This window comes from Lolium rigidum, chromosome 3 (genome assembly GCF_022539505.1).
Source record: "Lolium rigidum isolate FL_2022 chromosome 3, APGP_CSIRO_Lrig_0.1, whole genome shotgun sequence".
Classification (NCBI taxonomy): Eukaryota; Viridiplantae; Streptophyta; class Magnoliopsida; order Poales; family Poaceae; genus Lolium; species Lolium rigidum.
Window position 1 is genome coordinate 102,417,180 of NC_061510.1, and position 22,492 is coordinate 102,439,671.

Below are 22,492 nucleotides of genomic sequence, written 5' to 3' on the forward strand. Positions count from 1 at the left end.
GCATCTGCTGGCTATTTAGAAATTAGAAGCCGGATGTTTTCTACCTTCAAGTGATTGCACTTGCTAAGCAACAATGCTATCGTGGCCTCTGTGCATTTGAGGTTCTTGTGGACTCGCCATGAGTTTTTCCACCATAACTCGTCGTTCCCGTCCATGGTCTCATCACATGTCAGTGTTAGCTAGTCAACGTTGCTAAACATGATCCACTTTCTAATATTCTCTTTCGGCCAAGTTGATCGGCTAGGAGCTACAAATGTTCCATCGAGCTTGAATCTCACGCTTGATTTGCACTGCCCGGAGAACCTGGTCTGCTTGACAAGAAATTTCATCTCGTTTGGCACCAGCATGAATGCATGATGGCTGGCCGGCTTAGACGATGAGCAGACTGCGGACCATGTTTTCTCAAACGCCGGCGTGTGATCGGTTTGGCCATCGCCAACAGTTCCATAGCTTACCACATTGAACTCTGCCTCTTGAGGGGGCTTGGTCTTCTCGCCAAGTTTGCGATGCCTAACAGTTCTGTAGCTCCGTCTATCGGTCTTGACGCTTCTCCAAGTCTACGGTGCACAGACTGTGTGTGCCTGCGGCCGTACCCGCTGCAAACGCAATCGCCGGCAAGACGAACAATAGCACCATGAGAAGCACTGCCAGGATGACAGCTCGAGAGGCCATTCTGATCGCGTATGATGAACTCGTTCGGCCGGGCTGGAACAACTCAACTGAATCAAGGCTAAATTCAGCTATGCTGGGACTCCGTGCTGTCACGGCTTGGGTTTCACAGGTACGTGCTCGTCCTTTTGTGGCCACCTAGCTAGCGTGGTAGCTTTCCGACTCGGATGTTCAGGAACATCTAGTCGGAATACGATTTTCTTCTAGCAAAAGCCGGAGTCGGATTCTACGTTCGCCGAACTACCCATCGTGTGGACGAAGGCCCAGGAAGAAGTTCCGCCCAATAATGCTGTAAGTCCATCAGACGTTGCGTTTTTCCCTGGCTAGCTTTGGGAGTTGGGACTGGGATTTCTACACCGGTTTGGAGATATTCAAGCAAGAATAGTTGCAAAATTCTACTGGTTTGGAATCTCGTTCCCCCTATCGAATGATCTCCTCCGTAGGTCGTTCTTGCTAGATTGGTCCCCTTGTATGTGATTTGGGGATTTTTTAGGTAGCTCGATGTCATTTCCTTTCAATACGGCGTGTGCTAGCTGTCAGCCGAACATAGCTAGGAATTCATTTGAGCCCTTGGATCACACACCGACACAAGTAATATTTTTATTAATCACCGCAACATGTTTCCATGATGTGTCAAACAACACGCAAATTATTGTATTGGTTGTGTTTAGCCAGTGATCTTGTTGAAAATATTGTTTTGTGAGTGCGGATTTTCTCATGGGTGAAAACCTACGGTCATTGATTACAATGATGAATGTGTTTGTGCACTGTTTCTTCTTGAAGACGTTGCGTTTGAAGTTGATGGATTTATGTGCTGTTTTGGTGGTGTTTGGTCCGTTCGTACAAGGAACTGGTCATTGTATCGGGAATTTCTTGTGGTAATTTTTTTTAGTTGTGTGCATCCGTATTATCGTTAGGGCACTACATTGTTGCAGAGGTTGAATATAATTGGTATCTTCATAAAATTAACGTATTTCCTTTATCAAAACATATAAATAGATCTGCAGCAAACCCCAGTCAACAACCATTTAGGTAAAGGCCAAATTGCTCACTGAGGAGATCCAGGTCATGTTCGCGTATCATTGACCCACCCAACTGGGCTTGGTTTGAGAAAAAGAAAATGGTCATCCCAGAATGCGATGCGTTTCTATTTTATGTATTTCGTATGAAACTGCTATCATTTTGCACTTTGATTCGGTACAATGACATGTGAGCTATGTGATTCTCTGATTAGTGATAATCTAGTAATTACTAAATCTTAACTTTTGTTGCTATTTATATCCATATATGCCAATTGGGTGAAATGGAAAAAATGGTAGAATGGCCAACGCAAACCAAATAGAGCGCTTTGTTGGGTTTGCCCCCGCCCAAATGGACAGTGGAGGAAAACAGCCTCTGGCCTATCCACGGGCTTACCCAAGCAGATTAAAATGGATACATTTGATGTCTGAAATGGACCGGTCAGGAATCGGCATGACCTATGCCTGACCTAAACGAACCAAGGCGGCCTGTTTTGATCTGCGCGGACAGAAGCGTGAAAAAGGGGGACCATACGGAAAAGCACCTAGGCATGTCGATCGGCCCATTACCAACCCAAATTTGGGATGGGAATAATGCGTCTATGCGGACGAGCCACATACCATGCACATGCTACGTGTCCACTCCGTGCCCGTATGGCAGCGTCCAAACGACCCCTCTGTGTGGTCTTCTGCACCGTCATCAATGCCCGCTTCACCTTCTACGACGAGATCAATGCCACAACCTCTTGGCCTCCCACCGGCATTAATTGCGGCCCTGCACCAGGTCTTTTTAAGGCGAGCAACCGCACCTGACATTCCACACATGGCACACCATTGCTACATCCAGGCCATCTCGCCCCCATACATTCGTCAGCCGTAGCAGCCACCTCCATGGGAAAGTCTTGGCCGTGGAAGAAGAGCAAGCACAACCACAAGGCTGGGTCTTCGCACTCCGGCGGCTATCCTCCTCATCGTGAGTGCAATCGCCAGTACATCCTTGTGGATGTGCCATGCTCGCTTGGCAAACAAGGTCGGCGACAGCTTGGTCCGATGTTAACCTCCCCACGAGCTGGCACCTTAGCGCCCGGAGGCCCGTTGCCGCTAGTGCCACAGGAAGGGCCAGAGCAGCACCAGGAGATTCGACGACGTTGGGTGATTCTGCCTCCTGATCTGCTGCAAGGCCCGCTTACGCCACGAACTCGACGACATGGGACATGTTCGGGCAGTGGGAATACAATCCGCGTCGACATGTGGCCATCTTGGGCGACTACGAGTGGGAGTACAATGAGGCCGTTGTGGATCAGGAGGAGGCGCAGTAGTAGGAGCCGTTGGTGGACGACGACGATATCCCGGGCGAGGAGTCGCGACATAATTTCCATACACGGGCCGACCCAAACAGATCAAAATGAACATATTTTGTGTCCAAAATTGATACACCCCCTTAGACATGTACAATAATGATCTCTTAGCACAATCTCTCTCACCACATATTTAGGATGTCCCAATACTAAAGATAAGACTAAAAAATAATTCGTTGTACATCATGTTTTATTGTTATATCTATATTACATGGCAGAATTAAGATAAGACAGTCTTATCCCTTAGTTCTCAAAAAATGATTAGCTAAATAAGCGGATGCTGCAAAATGATATCGGCGCATCGAAAGAGAGGAACCAAACCCAGCAAAGTGAAGTGAACTTTCAGAAAACATGGAGCCTCACCAAAGTAGTACGGAGTATAAGGACATAGTGGTTGGGGCGCCCCTTGGGGCGCCTCCTCGCCGAAGCTGTGCGCCCCAAACTCGCAATGTGATCACACAAAAGATTGAAAGTAAAATACACCGGGTCTGACAAACAATCAATAGTAGGTTTGACAAACAATCATTAGGAGCAGCTGCATGTTTACTTTTCTTATTTACTTAGCTCCGATTGCAGTAAAGTTGTGTTCTGGACCAAACTGGCACAAAATGTTTACTGCGCACCACAAACTCTACATTCAGTTCTGCAAAGAAGACAATACCATGAGCACTTTACATTGGCAATGATATAACCGAAATGAAATCATGAAGAATGCTTGGCCGAACTTTTAACTAATCTAGTACACCCTGACTCAAAGCATCACCTAGACAAAAAATGCTTGCATACAAGAAATTTAGAAGGATAGCTGGACTGAGTTTCGAACTAATCTATTGCATTGTTGCTGTTGTAATCCTAATCAAATAAGACTTAAGCTCCTCATAGCAGTGATAATGCGTGTCTCCACATGGATAGCAGTACTTCTGATATAGCCTTCTCAAGCAGAAAAAGTATACATGTTATAAATTTCAGACAATAACACGGCAGGAATTCCAATTAAATAAGCAATTAGAAAACTTATTTCTCTCTGAAATATAACAAAATTTCCTGTTGAAGTTATTAAGATTTGTTATATTTAGTTCCGTAAAAGCATTCCCATTGAAGCAAAAAAGAAGTAATCATGGTTAATGGCATTAGATTATATGTTAAATTCCATAAAGAAATCTCACAGGATGCAAGATATTGTAAGGCACTTAGAAAACAGATTCACATGGAAACTTACATAATCCTAATAATATAATTACAGCATTCTGGGTGGTGTATGTAGCAAGCAACCCGCAAAAACACTAAACCTGAAGTTAGTGGTAAACAGCTAAACTTCAATATTTCTAGACTGAAACATACTACTCTTCCAGTGGAGACACTGCATAACCTCCTCATCAAAACCTCTAATGCCAAGTCGCTAATGGTGTGATAAAAAATACATGAACAAGTACAGCAACAAATATAGCTCATACCTTCTTACTTATGAGATTGCTTCTGAAAATTATACTTAGAGTAGTTTGATCGCAGACATTCAGTTCAGGCTTGTTAGCCTGAACAAAGACACAACTGGTTATAAATTTATATTATCCTCCTAGCTCAAGTATAATGTCAACAACAGCCTTAGAAGTTTAAATAAATGGCAGCAGTAATGTAGACGACCAAAGTATTAAAAGCAGCATCTTGTGAATAGAAACTAAACAAGGTTAAATAAGTAATTCTTACAGGACATTTGCTTTGAAGGAGCTGCCAAACTCAAATCCAGTTAGTTGGTCAGAAACAAATTACATGTCACTACAAATAGCTAGTCATGTCTAGATGGAAAAAATGCGAACTATTTTAACAAGACAGAAAACAATCTACATTGAGAAATTGCTGACTTAACAGGTAGTCTGCAGAACACACGCATGCAGGCAAAGAGCATACCATTGTTCAAGAAAACAGGTAATGCCCAGGCAAATGGACCCAATAAATCAAGAACATACCTCAACAATTACCTACTGATAACTTCAACGTCACGGCACCAGCGATGATTCGTGATGAAACTGCGCAAAAATTAGAGCCATAACTGAAAGAATGTAAATCAGTGTAAAAACCATCTTAACAGAGCATGGTGAGTCAACATAGTTATTTAGGCACCAATAGACAAGATAAACAAGTCTGTTGCCGCTCCTAGGGACTAAAATCGCAGATGCAACTTTTGGTGAAAATCACATGTTACAATTTGCGACGAGTTATGACTCAAAGAGGTGTCAGCATAGTTATTTACAAATACTTTAAATGCATGCTTCACTGCAGCCATTATAACAGTTTGACAGTGGGATCAAGACACGCAACTGAATATTAGAAAGGAACACTTACCTAGCGACCATATTTTGGACTTGGAACCATATGAAATATTCGCAAGAAGTTCAGGTCAACATGTAAATGGGATTTCCTACAAGCTTCAGAAAGAAATACAGTGTTATCAAAATCATAAGAAACTTAGAACAAGAAACACGTAAGAGTAGAGCAAGAACAACTTAAAGCCAAAATTTAACAAGCCCAAAATCATCTGTTTCAGACAACAAATTCTGCACAGAAAATATTTTCATCAGCAATTTTAAGTACTTCATAGTCCAAGTATTTTTTTTCTCATCAATATTACAGATCATACTTTAGGAGCCGTATATTTTTGTGCTTTGTAAGAAATATATTTAAACACTGAAAACCAATACAATATAATACAATACATAGTGAATACGCGGCTGCGAAACTGCTTTTTCAGTAGGACAGAAATAAAGATTGTGGGCATATCAATCTTCACATAGTGATGAAGGACATGATTAGCATGGAAGTAGTCAAGTGCTATTAGGACCTGCACGAGGCATACTCAGAGTTTCTGCTGGCAGAAAATGGACACAAGAGTCAAAAATTTGAATAATCAAAAATTGCAGGTACTGAACATCCCATATTACAGACTAATTAACCACTCTTCCAAGAGGTGATTGGCGTTAGACCTTTTAAGCCTCTAACCTGTACAATGAAACAAAAATAACCACAATTTCGTTACAGGTTCAAATACAATTGAGAGCTTACTTCACAAGTTACATAGATGTCTGCTCCCCTGCAGTAGCCGATCACAAAGCAGACATAGCACCCCTAAAAACACCAACAAAATCATCCATTCAGGATCATACAAATCCTCCAATTGGATCACTGAAACATGAAGGAAGGGCACAATAGCAAAGATTGCTCTCTAGACCCTGCCAATATGACATATGCACATATAGGGCAAGCGAGGACCATGCTCACCTTATCCACCCAACAGTATTTGTATTCCACAATGTAAGGGCACCTTACGTTTGCAATGAGCTTCATCTGTAAGAACAAAGTTGTGAATTTTGCATGCTCATCGGAAGGTGGAACCATCTTTTAGCAAACAATCTAGCTTGAATACTGGTATGTCACATGACACAGAGGAAACAGAGGTTTGTTCAGGAGTCCTATTGGTGTGCTGATCGATAGTGGGCTAATCGGATCTTCTTCAAGACATACCTGAAACAAAGCCATGCTTCAGAGGTTAGTGACACACCTCATACTGCAGAGATTCTAGATAACATCCCATACATATATATTCATGAAAAAAGGTTGAATATTAATGGAAGCACACTAACCTATTTTCTCCTTTCTCGACCTCAAGCAGCGGCCGGTGCGTCACCACATCCTCTGCCCCCTCCACGTTCACATCCAGTGCGTACCTGTGAGCACGGGAAACAAACAAGCATGAGTGGCGCCGCCGGAAGTACAATGTGCAAGAATCGGCAGGTCAGGGAGGAGGAACTCACCGAGCGGTTGGTGAAAGTGCGCCCAGAGCATGTCCTAGAAGGCCAGCGACATCTCCGCCGGGCCGGCGGCGTCGGCGTGTTGCCGGACGAGCACCTCATTGTATTAGCAAGAGGAGAACGGACGTGACATCAAGGAGTACTCGATTGCCGCTATTCACCGGTGTGCAGCAGCAGCCCATCGTCCCCGACACGGAAAGAGTGCACCATCACCAGGCCGGCCTCCATGTCACGGTGGCGCGGCACATCTTGAGGCACAGTTCGCCCTTCTCCCGGATGACCGCCGGGGCGAGGAAAAGGGGTATTCAACGGCGTGCACCAGCAGACCATCGTCCCGACACAGAAGTGGAGAACCATCGGCAAGCCAGCCTCCATGGCGCAGCCGCGGCACATCTGGAGGCACATGCCATCCTTCTCCCGGATGACCGCTGGGGCGAGGATAAGGGGATCCCCTTTTGCCGGCGCCGGGGAGGCGGCCGCTGGGGTTCTTGACCTCGTTGTCGTGGTGCTGTTGCCCGCTCGCCGCCGCTAGTCCCGGTAGCCTCTGCTCTTGCGCGCTCGCCGCCAGGAAGATTTTTTTTTTTTTGAAACGAGGCAAAAGATTTGCCATTTCATTGATAGAGAAGAAGGTTTAAGCAAGTTAAGTTACATACCAAAAGAAAAGGGGTTGGGAGGGAGAGAGCGAGGCTGAGATGAAAGAAAAGGTTTCGGAGTTTCTTTTTTCCTCGCTCGCGTGCAGTACAGTCACGCAGTACAACTGCAGTACAATTAGATCAGTACAATTTTTGCCCAGCCCATACGCGCCACTAGGTGATCGTGGATAGCCCCAGAGGCTCGCTAGACCACACGCACTTGCTTGTTCTTAATACCATACCATTAGGGTCCATTAGCATCCGCCAATTCCCGTACAACACAATCGCACTGCACAGCAGTACGTGCCGCAATTGGCAGGCCCGTTCGTAACAGATCATTTTGGCCGACCACTCAATGTCATGTCCCATAATAGCTGGAGTATCTCCAGGTCCAGCAACGCTTTCCAAAACCCTGGATCCCTGCTGCCAAACATTTCCCGAATTACTACCGAAGCCAAACCTGAACCTCTGCTAGTACCTAACGGAAGATGCCTACCTCAATTCGAAGATGATTGCTCACGAGCTCTAGAGGGCGAAAGCGATCTGGGCGCTATAAATGGCGCTAGATCGGGTCCAGACACGCTTGACCAGACAACTGTTTCCCAGTACTGCCCAGAGGCTCTCATGTTTCGATCCTGTGGCGGACCCCCGGTGTTTGTCATCGCCAGGTAGAACGCAGCACATAGCGGCATGGAGGCACAAACAAGCTGTCGAGTCAACCGACGCCGTGTGATGCTGAGAGTCCACCCAACAATATAGCACATTTCATCTAAATGCTGGCCACAGAGATGCAGAACAGCCGGGGAATTGCTGTAAGCCGCAAGTGAATCTGCAAATGCCAGTCCGAGATGTCCAGGCATAACTTCAGATATAAATAGGCACTACCCTGAACATGCTCAATGGAGAGGACCTCTTCAAAACTAAACGTGGTGCCGCACTACACCGAAACCATTCAGCCCATCGTACGAACCAGTCCTGGGAAGGAGAGCACTGGGAGTTCTTATCAAAATATAATAATTAAACCAAGTTTTAACTGGGAGCGACAACAACAGAACATATACATGCATCCCCAGAATAATTTAGCCAGAAGAAACCAGTAAGACCAAAGGAGGGATGGTGTAAAGGGTAAAGAAACCGACGGAAAAGTAAGAACATGTCGGTCATCGAATGACAATTCACAGGCAGCAATTTTAAGATGTAAACATAAAACAACTAGTTAGCACTTCGCTGTTAGTTTCTAGCCAATTTGATAGGAATCTAGTTGATGCCTATGAGCGACTCGCGCTTTCAGTGTCAGTTTGCTTTGCTGCGCATGGAGCTCATCCAGTTGGTTGCTGACCGCGTTGAGGAGGTGTCTCGCCCCCTTCGTGAAGTGGTGGCAAGTCTCAAGTTGTTGTTGGCACGCGTTGGTAATTGTTTGGAGCCGACAGAGGCATGTTCTTCTGGTGGGCAGGAGCTTGCCACCATGCGAGATTCGCTACCGCTTGATTCCGCTATGCAGAAGTCATTTGTGGTTGATGAAGAACATCTCTACAGTAGTTTCTCTCCTCGTGGCAGCCTCTGTCAGTCACCGCAGCTTGTTGTGTCGGCTCCCTCTAAGAAGAGCAAGGGCATTGATGGGATCTTGGATCCGATGTTGCAGATCACGCCAGAGCTACATGGGTTGTGTGAGGATTCTTCTGTGGTGCTTCCGTTGGTGTTGGGCTCTTTGAAGGCCTTGGCGGTGACTACGACGCCCTCGCCATTGCAGTCGGAGCCTTGCCAGTCCCTCGCCTCTTTGGACGAGTGGAGGAGTGTTGGCTGCTAGCTCGATGCTCTTTTTGCTAAAGAGCTGTGCGGCTTACTCGCTAGTTTAGAAGCGGCTAGCCCTGGATATGGCAAGGATATTGACTGCGTCTTGGCGGGAAAGGCTTCGGAGAATATGATCAGGAAGGTGGAGAAGTCTCTCAAGAGAGTATCTATTAGGGGCAAAAGAAGGAACAGAGCCGTGGCAAGAAAAGCTTCGGCAGCTAATTGATCGTTGGACTCTTTTCGAGTTGTCATGTTCTTTTAGTGGGTCTTCCTTGCGTTGTTCTTGTGTTGGCTGTGTTGTTCTTGTGTTGGCTAGAGTGGGTGCGACTTTGTTAGGTTTGGTTGTGGGTGTATTGTTTGTGTGGGTTTGATCCTGTCGCTGTAGGTTTTCGCCCAGTTTTCTCCTAAAAACTGGACACCCTCTTCTTAATTAATAGATGAGGCAAAGCTTTTGCCTCCGTTTCAAAAACTTCTAAGAATGAATTTTTTTTATGTATCCTCAATGTGAAGCTGTAACGATTGAAGACTTGCAATTATTGTTTAAGACCTATGCCAGAGATAACACAGATGAGCATAAGATGTTACAGTTTTCATGATTGCAAAAGAGATTCAAACTAAACATGGCGCCGCACTACACCGAAACCATTCAGCCGAACAAGTCCAGGGAAGGAGGGTACTGAGAGTTCTCATCAATCAAATTATAATACTGTACAGGTTTCAACTGTGGGCGAAAACGACAGTATTAGTACCAGAACATACACATGCGTCCCCAGAATAATTTAACCGGAAGAAATCATAAGACCAAAGGAAGGGCGGTGCAAAGGGTAAAGAAACCAGCTGAAAAGAAACATGTCGGTCATTGAATGACAATTCACATGCATCAATTTTGAGAGCAAAACATAAAATAACTAGTTAGCACTTTGTTGTTAGTGTCTAGCCAATTGGATAGGAATCTTCTGGTGCAGATAATGAGTAAACAGTAGATACCTATGAGCAGCTATGAATCACATCTATTTCAAAACTACAAACACACGTTTTTACTAACTCTAGATTATGATCCAAAATTATAACTTCTAAGAATGAAAATGTTCTATGTATCCTCAATGTGAAGCTGTGACGATTGAAGACATGCAATTGATGTTTAAGACCTATGCGGCAGATAACACAAATGAGCATAAGATGTTGCAGTATTCATGATTGCAGAAGAGATTAAAAACCACAAGTATATATAACAATAAAGACAACTGTCAGGCAACCTTCTGCTCTAAGCAAACCCAAAAATTATCCAAAAGTCTTGTGAATGAAAAAATCAGTTTGCGATCAGCTTAGAAGTAATGCAAATTACAGATGCATAACGATACAAAATTTGGAAGGTAAATAAGAGTGCTCACAAGCAAAACCAAACCATGGCAAAAGGAACATAGTGCTCAAGGAATTACAGCTATGAAAAACATGAAGTATTTAGCATACATATTTGAATGTGCATGGTACCAATCAATCAACTGGATTGCCACAGCTTGCTTGAGAATTGTTGTCTAGAAATATTACCACTTGAGCAACAACATTCATTATGCATGACTTCAGAAAGAGATGGATGGCAATTCCATCAGTTCTGCTGAATTCCATGTACATAACCATAACAATACACTGAAGAAAAATCAATCTGCCACTATTAATTGTTGAATGAATATACAAAAGAAATGAGGGGTAAAACATCGCAACTATGCCAATATATATATATATATAAGGCTAACTTGTATGGCTATCAGAAAAGAGAAATGAGCCCGGAAATGTAGATAAATATAAAGCTAGACTTGTAGCTAAAGGATACACACAAAAGGAAGGAATTGACTTTGTGGAAACCTTCTCCCCTGTGGCAAAATTTACATCTAAAGGAACATAGAGAGTCGCCATGCCTGTGTTCACCATCCAGCCAGACTTGAACTTGAAAACAATAATATGGTACTCCCAGTCATATATACCTGAAGAAGCAATTAAGTAATGCCTGAAGCCTCGAACAGGAAACTCCATATAGATTTGCACTACCCAAAAATCTCCATTTTGAACATGTCAGAAACTGTTGATTGTTGATTGTATAGAAAGACACATAACAATGACATAATATCATCTTAACACTGTAGATGTTTCCGTTTGAACATTAACTCACAAGTACAGTACCACACGATCTTAGATTTACCCTCAGGCCCTCACACTAGTTGAGCTCACTGAAGAAAACAATCCACATCAGTGTCATATTTAACAGGCAGAGCAATAAAAATCAATACCGGTACTTTTGGTTTCACAATATAGGAAGCGCAACAAAAAAGTTAGTGTGCAGCATGGAAGAAGTCACGTCCAAATTTAGCAGTCCAAGATCCAACACACAAGATAGGCCTTTCTTACCAGTCATTATACCTTGTGTCAAAACAAAAAATGAGGCTTGGCCAGAGGAATAATAGCACAAATACACGAATATATTGAAATTTGATGTATGAGACCAACCTACTGCAAAATCTGAATTCATCTTGAATAAATCCAGTATATGCACAACCGGTACAGAAGTGAGAACAACAACTGTTCTCTCTGCCTACAATATTTCGAACGATTGATTTTACCCCATACTACATCTCTATTCCAAGGCTTGGGCCTGCTCCTCCTAATTTACTTTCAAATGTAAACACTGAGTTGGTTGTTCATGGCCATCTCTAAATTCTTAAAAAAGAGGGGAATGCAAGCCCTTCATTTACACCAAAAGACCCAAAGGAACTCATCACCTGGGTTTTCCTCCTTATACCACTAGCTCCTACTTATTCACCACTATCATCAATGGAAAGTGAGTTACCGAGTAGAAACTTTTGCTCAGCCACTACGGGACTGCGAGGAACTCTCGGGCCGGCTGCTGCCCCGACCGAAACAGCCAAAGAGGTTCCTAAACACACGGCGAATCCGGCCTTCGCCGCCGTTCACCTGCCCTTCCCCCTCCGGCCATGTCACCCGCCTCGGGCCGACCCCGTTGCTGAATCCACCGTCCAGCTCCGTGTAGACGACCGGCAGCTGCTCCCTGGGCCCACCGGCGAACCTCCCGACCGCGAACCCGCCGCGGGGGAGTCGCCAGATGGTGAGCCCGGCATCCGCCTCGGCCTCGGGGACGGCGGCGGCGGGGAGCTCGCTGCGGCAGATGGGGCAGGAGTTGCGGAGGGAGAGCCAGGGGAGGATGCAGTCGTGGTGGTAGACGTGCTTGCAGGGCATCTCGCGGGCGGCGGCGCCGGGCTCGAAGGCCTCCTGGCAGACGGCGCAGTGGGCGCCGCCGCCGCCGGGGACGGTGACGGACGGCATGGACTCGACGGCCGCCTTGGAGGCCGGCGGGCGCGGGGCGGCCGCCTCCAGCCGGGAGAACTGGTCCAGCAGGCGGTGGAAGCCGGACCCCATGAGCAGGTGCGAGACGTCCCCGGGCAGCGGCCGCAGCCCGTCGCCGGACCCGTCCTCGTAGTAGAGCTCGAAGCCGGAGAGCGAGCCGCCGCGCAGCACGATGACCGGGTTCATCGCGCCGCGCCGGCCGCTGCCGCCGCCGCCGCGCTGCGGCGGCGGCGGGTGCGGGAACTGCTCGAGGAAGCCGCCGTCGCAGTCCGGGCAGACGACGGTGGCAGGGGAGACCCGCACGAAGCGGCTGCAGTGGTAGCACCAGTAGGACACCGGAGAAGACGCCATCGGAGCGGGAACTTCCTCCAACTCCGAACAAATCCCCGCGGGCGAATCGGACCGGGAAGCCGCTCAGCTCCTCCTGCCGCGGCCGCGGGCGCAGATCGAGCGGGTGGCCGGAGCTCGGATCTGAGCCGGAATCCCCAAATCGAATTTCGAAATGGGGGTTCGGGCAGCGGAGGAGACTTGGGGGAGAGGAGGGGAAGAGGGGAATTGCGTGGTGGGTGAGTGGGTGGTTTCGTCTTTTATGTGGGACGGCGCCGCGCACTCGCGGCGGTGACGTCGCAGCTGACGGCGAGTGGCCGGGCTCACGGTGTTAACCGGCCGTGCGCTAACCTTGACTGGTCAGCTGGCTATAGGGAGTCAAATCGGAGGAGGACGGGATCGGCGGTGACCGGATAGGCTCCGCCGCGTGTAGATGGACGGCGATGTCTGACTTCGACGTACTCGTAACAAGCAGCAGCAAATTTTACACTCTTTTTTTTAATCATCTGACATCGTTGGTTGCGGCTTGGCTTGATCGAAGTCATCTAGAAGTAGGGAGCAAGATGAACTGATTGAATGAAAATTCAAGCTCAATGTAGCTGGCAGAATTAGCAAAGGAAATAGACTTGTACTAGTACAAGATTACTTTATAAGTACCCTTGCATTTTTGTGGTTCATTTTTAAAAGTGTGCGACTTAGATGACTTTTTTCTTGAACAATACATGACTTTATGAAATTTCACTTACACCCATATTGCAACCCACCATTAGCACAAATTGTGACGCAAATTTAACAGCTGTGAGACATTTTTCCTAGTTGCAATTTTAGAGCATCTCTAACCGATTCTTTATAATTTAGTCCCTTATCCGGCCAAATAAACTCAACTTCTTACGAGTATGATTCTAGGAGTTAAACGGTGGCCGCACCTATATTTATCTCATGTTTTTTTAGACCAATTCCTTTAGCCTTTCTCATGTGCATATAAATCGGATTGACAAAAAGACATACATATTTTTCTTCCACACGATCCACAGGGGGGGTCGAATTTCCATTATCACAGAGATAACGAAAATACAGACGAGTTCACAAAAAGGAAAAAGCAAGGGGGGGCGCCTAATGCTAACGTTCAAGAGATTAGTTACAGACCAACTCCAGCGTGAGGGCTAAGGAGAGCTAAGTATCTAACTAAAACAAAAGGGGTACATCAAAGCAAAAAAAGATCATCTTTTCTCCAGCTTTTTCCAGCTTGCTTCACGAAACAGCAGCAAAAGAACTTCATCTTCCTTATGAGACATTCTCGTCATCAGCATCATCAGGAATCCTGTCACCCAAGCGAGGCAGATCAACACGCCCACTATTTCCTGATGTTGAAGCTCCAGCTCCAGCCGCAACCAGACGCATGAGACCGTCAGCTCCTGCGCGAATGTCCTCTGCATCTTTTTCCCCGTGGAGCCCTGCCCAATAGTTCATGAAAACTTCAGCATAACTGATCAAGTCAAAAGGAGAACTAATGAGTTTATTTTCAAAGCAAGCTTTATTCCTAATCTTCCACATAGTCTAGCAAATAGCAGCCAAGCCAGCTATCTGGGTGTTTCGGCTCGCAGGGACAAACTGTGGGAACCACCAGAAAAATTGGGAAAAACTCCCAGGGCAAGTGGGAGAGTTGATGGCAGTGGCGACAGCACTCCAAACGAATTTGGCAGCTGAGCACCCAAAGAAAAGATGGTTGATGGTTTCCTGATTGCTGCAAAATTTACAAGTCAAAGCTCCTGACCAGTTACGAATGATCAGATTATCTTTAGTAGCAATGGCATTATGCCAGATCATCCAAAGCCAGACTTTGATTTTGAGAGGGGTCTTGCTTTTCCAGAGATGTCTAAAAGATCTGTCTCTTCCATTACTGCACAAATGTTTGTACACAGACTTTACTGTGAAGATACCATTTTTTACCATTTCCAGCGAGGTGAGTCTTTTTCCTCAGACAGCCTCACTTGGTTCATAATCTGGAGGATTCCAGCTTCTTGGATAATAAGATCAGGCGTCAGCCATCTCCTATATGTAAATCTCCATCCCAGTACAGCAGCTTCAGCCACAGAAATATTCTGATCATTGCAAATATCAAAGAGAACAGGAAACATATCCTTCAAGGGACTGATACTGCACCAAGAATCACCCCAAAAACTAGTTAGGGTCCCATTCCCAACTCTCATCCTCCTCCCAAAGAGATAAATATCTCTCACACTCATCATATCAGCCCACAAAGCAGAGTCTCCAGGTCTTCTTTTTGTGTAATAGATCCTTTTATCCTTAAGATATTTTCTTCTCATGAAATCTTGCCAGGCGCCAGTGTCATGCTCTAATTTCCACCACCATTTACACATCAAGCTGATGTTGAACTTGAGCAAGTCTTTGATACCTAAACCTCCTTTCTGTTTTGGTTTACAAATCCACTTCCACTTCACAAAGTGATATTTCCTTCTGTCAGCACTACCAGCCCAGAAAAAGGATCTGATGGGTTTATCTATTTGTTCAATGTTTGTTTTATGCAACAAGCAGAGAGACATCTGATAAACTGCAGTGCTAGAAAGACACGCATCAATTTTCACTAATCTTCCACCAATGGACATGGAATTATCAATCCATCCACTCATCTTCTTTTTGGTTTTTTCACCCAGAAACCTCATTTTAGAAACAAAAGTTCTTCTGGCACACACTGGTGTCCCCAGGTACTTGATAGGCTAGCTGCCTCTCTGACAATTGAATAACTCAACATAGAACTCCTGTTTAGTGTCATCTTCCAGGATCAGCAGAACCTCACTTTTTTCAAAGTTGATTTTTAAGCCAGACATGGATTCAAAAAGATACACCAACAACTTTAGATTGACAGCTTGTTGAGGTATATCTTTAATTAACAAAATGGTGTCATCAGCATACTGTAAAACTGCTATCCCTTGATGAATCAAATTATCAGCCAAACCTGAGATCAGTCCATTTGATTGGGCCAAATGTATCATTTTTGCCAGACTATTTACTGCCATATTAAAGAGGAAGGAGGCAAATGGATCACCTTGTCTCACTCCCTTATGACTAGTGAAATATGGGCCCACCTTGTCATTAACTTTGACACTAAGGGTCCCACCAGTAACCACTCCTCTAATCCAAGATAACCAGCTATTGATGAACCCTTTCTGTCTACAACAGTCAAACAGAAATCCCCAATTCACCTTATCATAAGCTTTTTCAAAATCAATTTTTAGAATCACTCCCTGATTTTTCCTGAATTTACAATTCTTCAGCACTTCTTGGAGTAACATCACACCATCAGTGATATATCTATCTTTAATAAATGCAGTCTGACAAGGAAGCAACAGTTTATTCATCACAGGGTTTGCTCTGACTGTCAAAACCTTAGTTACAATCTTAAAAAAGACTTGCAACAGGCAAATAGGTCTAAATTTTTGAATGATATCAGCATCATCAGCTTTTGGGATTAAAGTAATTATCCCATAATTAATTCTGTCAAGGGTAATTTTGTGATCATGCAGGTCATCAAAAACCTTCATAATATCAGCTTTAATTATCTCCCAACAGTGCTGATAAAACTCAATGGGGAAGCCATCAGGGCCTGCAGCTTTATTCTTCTCCATATGATCAATAACTTCCTTAACTTCTTCCAAGGAAAAACATCTGTCCATGTCCACCCTATCAAGACCATTGAGCTGTTCCCCCTCTGGCCAGATCTCATCCCTCAAACTAACATCTGAATTAGGTACAGGGGCAAACAAATCCTTATAAAAGGAAGTAGCACGTTCTAATAAAGCATCATCACCTTGCACAATAGAATCACCATTTCTTAAGGAGAAAATTGTCCTCTTCCTCCTGCATCCATTGGAAGCTCTATGAAAGAAGGCAGAGTTGCAGTCCCCCTGCAGAGGCCAATTTTCTCTAGATCTTTGCCTCCAGAAGAGTTCTTCATTATCATGGATTTCCAACATTTCCTGTTGTAACAGAATCTTCCTCTTTCTTTGATCTGGAGATAATAGCCCAGCTTCTTCCAAATCTTCAAGATTTTTCAGTTCTATACTGACAACTTTCTTCCTCTTAATATCTGCACCTCTCAAGTTAGCCCCCCCAACCTTTCAGAGCCATCTTAACATTTTTTAATTTCTTTTGCAGCCTTTCTAAGCTGTTAGTGGCAAACACCTGTTTGTTCCAACTTCTCTTGACTCTATCTAAAAAAGTATCATCACAGAGCCATCTTTTTTCAAATCTGAATTCTCTGTTCTTCTCCCTGATGCCCAACGTATCCAGGATCAGAGGATTATGATCAGAGATATCTCTCACAAGTTTGTGCACAGTGACAAGAGGGAACAAAACTTCCCAAGAGCTACTCATGAGGAATCTATCCAATTTTTCCAAGGTAGGATCAACATGATTGTTGGACCAAGTAAATTGTCCACCAGCCATATGAATTTCTCTCAGAGCACAGGAATTTATAATGGAATTGAAGATATCAGACCATTTGGGAAGAGTCATTGGCCTATTCTTCTCAGAGGAAAATCTTAACAAGTTAAAATCTCCTCCTACCAAAAGTGGTAGAGATTGATTGTTGCAAACATTGCCTAGCTCCACAAGGAATTCTTCTTTATCACAACTCTGAGCTGCTCCATACACAACCACAAGGCACCATTTCACCAAAAGTTTCAAATCAGACAAAGTCACCTTAATGTGAAATTTTCCTACAGAAGTGTCACAAATGGTAAACCTGGATAGCCTAAAACCACCGAGGATACCCCCACTTCTACCAACAGAGCTCATCCATTTCCAGTCCAACTCCCCTCTGGGGTGAATCCTCCTGAAGAAAGTAGGAGAGTAATCTCTCTTCATTGTTTCCTGAAGACCAATGAAGTCAAGTTGTTGATCTCTCAGTAAGTCAGCCAAAAAAACACTCATACCCTTCTTACCCACTCCCCTGCAATTCATAGAGGCACCTATCATAGATACTTAGGGTTTTGTTTTCTTCTCCTGGATCCAGCTACAATCCCACTCAAAGGGTGGTTATTGTGAGCTTTCACCTGGGCAGCACATGATTTTGCCTGTGCTCCCACAGTGGCATCACCTGATTTTAACTGTGATCCACTTCTTCCTATCTTACAAGCAGACTTCTTGGATCTCTTCTTTTTTCTGGACAGAACAGGAGTAAAATCATCCTCACTCACATCTCTATCACTATCACTTTGATCAGATCCAAGCCCTAGAAAAAGGACTTGTTGAGTGTCAATATTGTTAGAAACAGCTGCAGATTTTTGCACAGAAGCTATAGTATGTCTAGCAATTTCAAGGTCCTTCAGATAACTGACTTTCTCAAGACTAAGGGAAGAAATATCAACACCCATTTCTAAGGCTCTACTTACAATGTCATCATCATCAAGCAAAGCAAAGGAATTATGGGAGTTTAAATTTGTACCTGGAATGTTTCTTGCATTTGTGTTCTCCATAGCTCTTGTGTCAATTCTTAGATTATGGGCACCCAAAGAATCAATCCTGGAGCTCATCCTAGCAGGATGTGGACGTTGACCTTCACCAGCACCAGTATTGGGGAGATTGCCACCACCTGGAGATGCAGCAGCAACAGGAGGATTATCAACCTGAGAGAGAGGATCTTCTTAAGTGTCAGGGTCAGGTTGGGAGCATTCATCAGTTCTTTCAACAATGGGGGCAGCCAGAGCAAGGATCCCTTGCCCTTGAGACAGGAAAGGAGTATCTGCTGATTGTGAGTTGCCAGAGCTATCATAATCCACTAGCTCCTCATAGTATCCACTTCTTTCTCTTACATTCTCAGCAATGGGATCAAGGAGGCTTTTGTATTCTTTCTGAATTGTAAAAGCTTTGTCACTGTTTGATCTGGCAAAAGAGTTGATGAATTGCCTGTAAGACTCATCCTCAGTCTGATTGGAGGGACCCTCTCCTACTTGTGGTGGCAAAGAGGCCAGAGCATCAACTACTTGTTTATGAACCTCAGGGAGAACAGGGGTAGCTTTACCAGGGACTAAGACCTCACTCAGATTGTAGGAAGGATCCATTTCGAACAGTTTCCTTTTACCAGTCTCTTTGCTCCCAGCCAAAGGAGAAGGATGTAACACATTTTGCCTGTGAGAACCATTGTGGTTTCCAGAAACCTTAGGGGGGACAGACTGAGAACCAGCATCAGACTCTTGCAGTCCCACTCTTTGTCTCTTGGGAGTACCTTGATTCCCTTCATTACCTTGGGCATCAACAGGGATGGCAGCTCTGTTGCCAGCATTTGTAGAAGGATCAAACAGCTCCCTAGAGTACTGGAATTCATAGAAGCCTTTTTAATTTCCCCAATTCTAGAGTTAGGGACTAGGGCCATATCTTGACTACCAATCTTAACCCTCACAAAAGCAAAATGCCTGAGATAGTTCTTGTCCAGAGCAAGAGGTTTACCAACCAAACTGGCAGCATAGAAAATTGTAGACTTGTTCCTAAACTTCATGGGAATCCCTTTGATCCTGAACCAAGCTTCCTGCATGATGGATACTGGTTCAATATCGCCAGCCCACTTTTCCAAGCTGATGATGGCACCAGGAATAGTTCTCATAAACAATTTTCCAAAGTGATCCGAGAAGTTTCCTTGTAGATCCGAGAAGTTTGAGCGAGAAGAATCGCTATGCGGGGTGAACTCGTAGGAGCCGAATCGGACCGGACCTCCCAGAGTTGGTGATGGCGGTGCCGATGAAGATGTCGATGACATGATCGGATCTGCCGATGACTGATCTTGCGCCAGCAGGGTTCCCACAGACGGCGCCAATTGTCGAGGGTGCTCCTCGGCAATGCCCTCCGATAGGGGCTTAGGGTTGATGGAATCCCGCAAGCCGACACGAGACATCGGTTCACAGAAAAGCGGGGAGAGCGATTTACCCAGGTTCGGGGCCCTCGATGAGGTAAAACCCTTACGTCCTGCCTGTCTGTTCTTGATTATGATGAAAGCAGGTTACAATGGGGTGCCGAATAGTTCGGCTATGATCTCGTCGAGATAGCTGATTGCTAGGGTAACCTAGTTCTAAGCTTCTGTTGGCTAAGATCGCTAAGATTGATTGTGTCCCTCGATAGCCCCTCTCCTGGCCTTTATATAGGTGGCCAGGTCCCGAGAGGTCTAATCGAGTACGAGTAGGTTTACAGTAGATCTATCTCTAATCTTTCCTTGTTCGGCTTCTTCCGTGTCTTGTACTTCAAGTAATCTTCCGCCGCACCGTCCTAGTGGCCCACCTTCCCTTCGGGTACCTTCATGGGCCTCCATCTGGACCGTATAGGGTAGAGCAATATTGGTTACCCGAAGGGTAATGCCCACGTCAGCATCCCTTCTTCTCTTTTTGTTAACATTTTCCTCCTCAAGTGCAAGATGATGATCCTCAGTCCTTGTCTTGGATCTCCACTTCCCATCCTCCAATGTCTTGAGCTCATTCCACCTTGACAACTTGTCTTCTTTGCATTCGCCTCCCAATGCCTTCTTCGTCTCAATCATAGAAACAAGCTAATCCTTGTAGGGATGACTTCCCCTCTCTTTCTCCTCTCCTTTCGGCCGCTTGTGATGTTCCTCACCATCATCACCATCATCACCGACCTCAGCGCTAATGATCTGTGACCTCTTTGGTGTGGTCTCGTAATTCCTCCTGGACCACTTCTCATTACCAACTAGCTCCTTACAACAATGGTGCAAAGCAAACCCCTGTGGACACCCTTCTTGTTGTGATGCTTGCATAGCTCTTAATGATAGGCCCGTACTCGATGATCGGAACCCCACTCGGTGGTGCAACTTTAATTTGATCTACACATCTGGACGTCAGTTGCATTGCTCTTGAATGGTGCACCAAGTGAGCATTGAGTGCGGTTAGATGGAACGGCAACAATGTTGGTGTAGTAGCCCTCAATCCGGCTCCAAAAACGTGTCCTTTGATTGATTTCTGCCCACCGTTGCATCAAGTGACACATTCATCCAAGCATGGAAAAGAGCAATATCTTCTTGTACGTCGTAGTTTGTGTCCTTGACCTCCTCGCACCCCTTGCGTACCTTCTTACACCACCTCCTCCTCTTCATCGGCCACCTCCTCATCTTGATCAAACCGGAGATCATCAAGGCCCAGCGTGTTTGCCGATTCCAACTGTGAGGTCGGCCACCTCCAATGCAGTTGTCATATAACCAAGAAATTCATTGGCGTTCAAAGCACAACAACTATATTGGTGGCTAACGAAATCGACAATGCAGACTAGAAAAGGAGAAGATTTTACCCCTATGGTGTTCCATCGAGCACTTGGCAGGCGTTTGACCTCGATGGCGGCTATGGCGACCGGGCGCCCCAGCTGACGAGGCTCGGAGGTGGCCGGAGACATGGTAGTGGCCGCTGGAGGTGTAGTTGCCTTGGGTGTTGCCGCCGACTATCAAAATATAAAAGGACACAAACATTTCAGATACTAAAAACCAAAACCAACTAATAAATAACACAATTAATCATGTAAAAATGTTGTCAGACTAATTAAACATGTTGTATGGTTACATGCAAAGTTTGTATTAATGAGCAACATCTTACAAGCAGGGACAAAGCTGATCCATTGCCACCAGCGTTAGCTGAATCCCTCACTAAATCTCCACTAAGCACTCTTTATGTGTGAAGATGACACCATTGAACATACAACTGACACCATTGGGTCGATTTTCTAGCTCCATCCCTGTTCTGCTTACGAGGTAAAATTCTAATCAGATTTTCTTAAATAGAGTTAGTAGCTATGTATAGATGGAAAATGCAATTTTGATAGTGGCCTTGTAAACAAGAACGGAGGAAGTACTAAGATTACTTTATAACTAGGCGGTATGCTGCATTTTCTGGTTCATTTTTTATAAGGCGTCCACACGTTTTATGTTGTCCGGCGAACAATCAACACAAACCTAGTATATGCGTAGGTTTGGCAGCACATCCTAATAGTACGATAATATTTGAAAAATGATCACGAATTTGTAGTCGGCAAAGGTGGAATGAGCTTCACGACGTAGCAAAATTACCTTCGTCTTGTAAAATCAAGGAAGCACTCGTTCTCTTTTCCTACGCCCTTTCTGAGGCATATTCTTCCTGCACTTTTGGTAAGCTTTGCACGCGTTGCCCGTCGTATGGCCTGCGTTTCGTGTCTCCTAGACCATGGACGACGATTCACGGCTTTCGTTCATCAGATACTTCTCCGAGGTGGTGTGGTCACCATTACAGCAACAAACTTGCTAGTAGTTCCTACCTCCACTCACTTTTTGACAAGAGAAAACCGATGACTCACCGGCAGTAGATTCAGCGCCGGGGTCAAAAGTTTCCTGCTGCCTGTAACCGCCTCAAGTTCTTAACCACTCAAATAAATGGAGCCGCTACGAGCCATACAAACCCCAGCTGTTTCCAGTGGTGCTACACGCCATGACACGGCTGCCAGAAAAAGACCATTACACTGCCTACGTGGCACAAACTGGCCAGGTGTCA

General features: G+C 45.1%; 1 protein-coding gene and 1 long non-coding RNA gene across 4 annotated transcripts; both read right to left on the reverse strand.

Annotated features, from left to right (window-relative positions):
* Window positions 1-3,657: 3,657 nt before the first annotated feature.
* Window positions 3,658-6,972, reverse strand: LOC124697896. Of its 3 annotated transcripts, XR_007000845.1 has the most exons (8): window positions 6,853-6,972; window positions 6,682-6,765; window positions 6,320-6,562; window positions 6,104-6,166; window positions 5,387-5,469; window positions 5,011-5,070; window positions 4,501-4,578; window positions 3,658-3,689 (listed from the first exon to the last, which is right to left on the reverse strand). It is a non-coding gene; the product is annotated as an uncharacterized LOC124697896 (long non-coding RNA). The 3 variants fall into 3 exon arrangements; XR_007000846.1 differs by having other exon boundaries at window positions 5,387-6,166; window positions 6,320-6,385; window positions 6,853-6,971; XR_007000844.1 differs by having other exon boundaries at window positions 5,387-6,166; window positions 6,853-6,969.
* A 4,985-nt stretch (window positions 6,973-11,957) lies between these two features.
* Window positions 11,958-13,176, reverse strand: LOC124697898 (E3 ubiquitin-protein ligase RDUF2-like). Its single transcript, XM_047230424.1, has one exon. It carries the CDS (start codon window positions 12,978-12,980, stop codon window positions 12,132-12,134), a length of 849 nt encoding a protein of 282 aa, XP_047086380.1. The 5' UTR covers window positions 12,981-13,176; the 3' UTR covers window positions 11,958-12,131.
* Between the last annotated feature and the right edge of the window lie 9,316 nt (window positions 13,177-22,492).

Excerpts from the sequence above, each read along its gene's own strand:
- LOC124697898 (XM_047230424.1), bottom strand. The coding sequence starts at position 12,980 with ATGGCGTCTTCTCCGGTGTCCTACTGGTGCTACCACTGCAGCCGCTTC.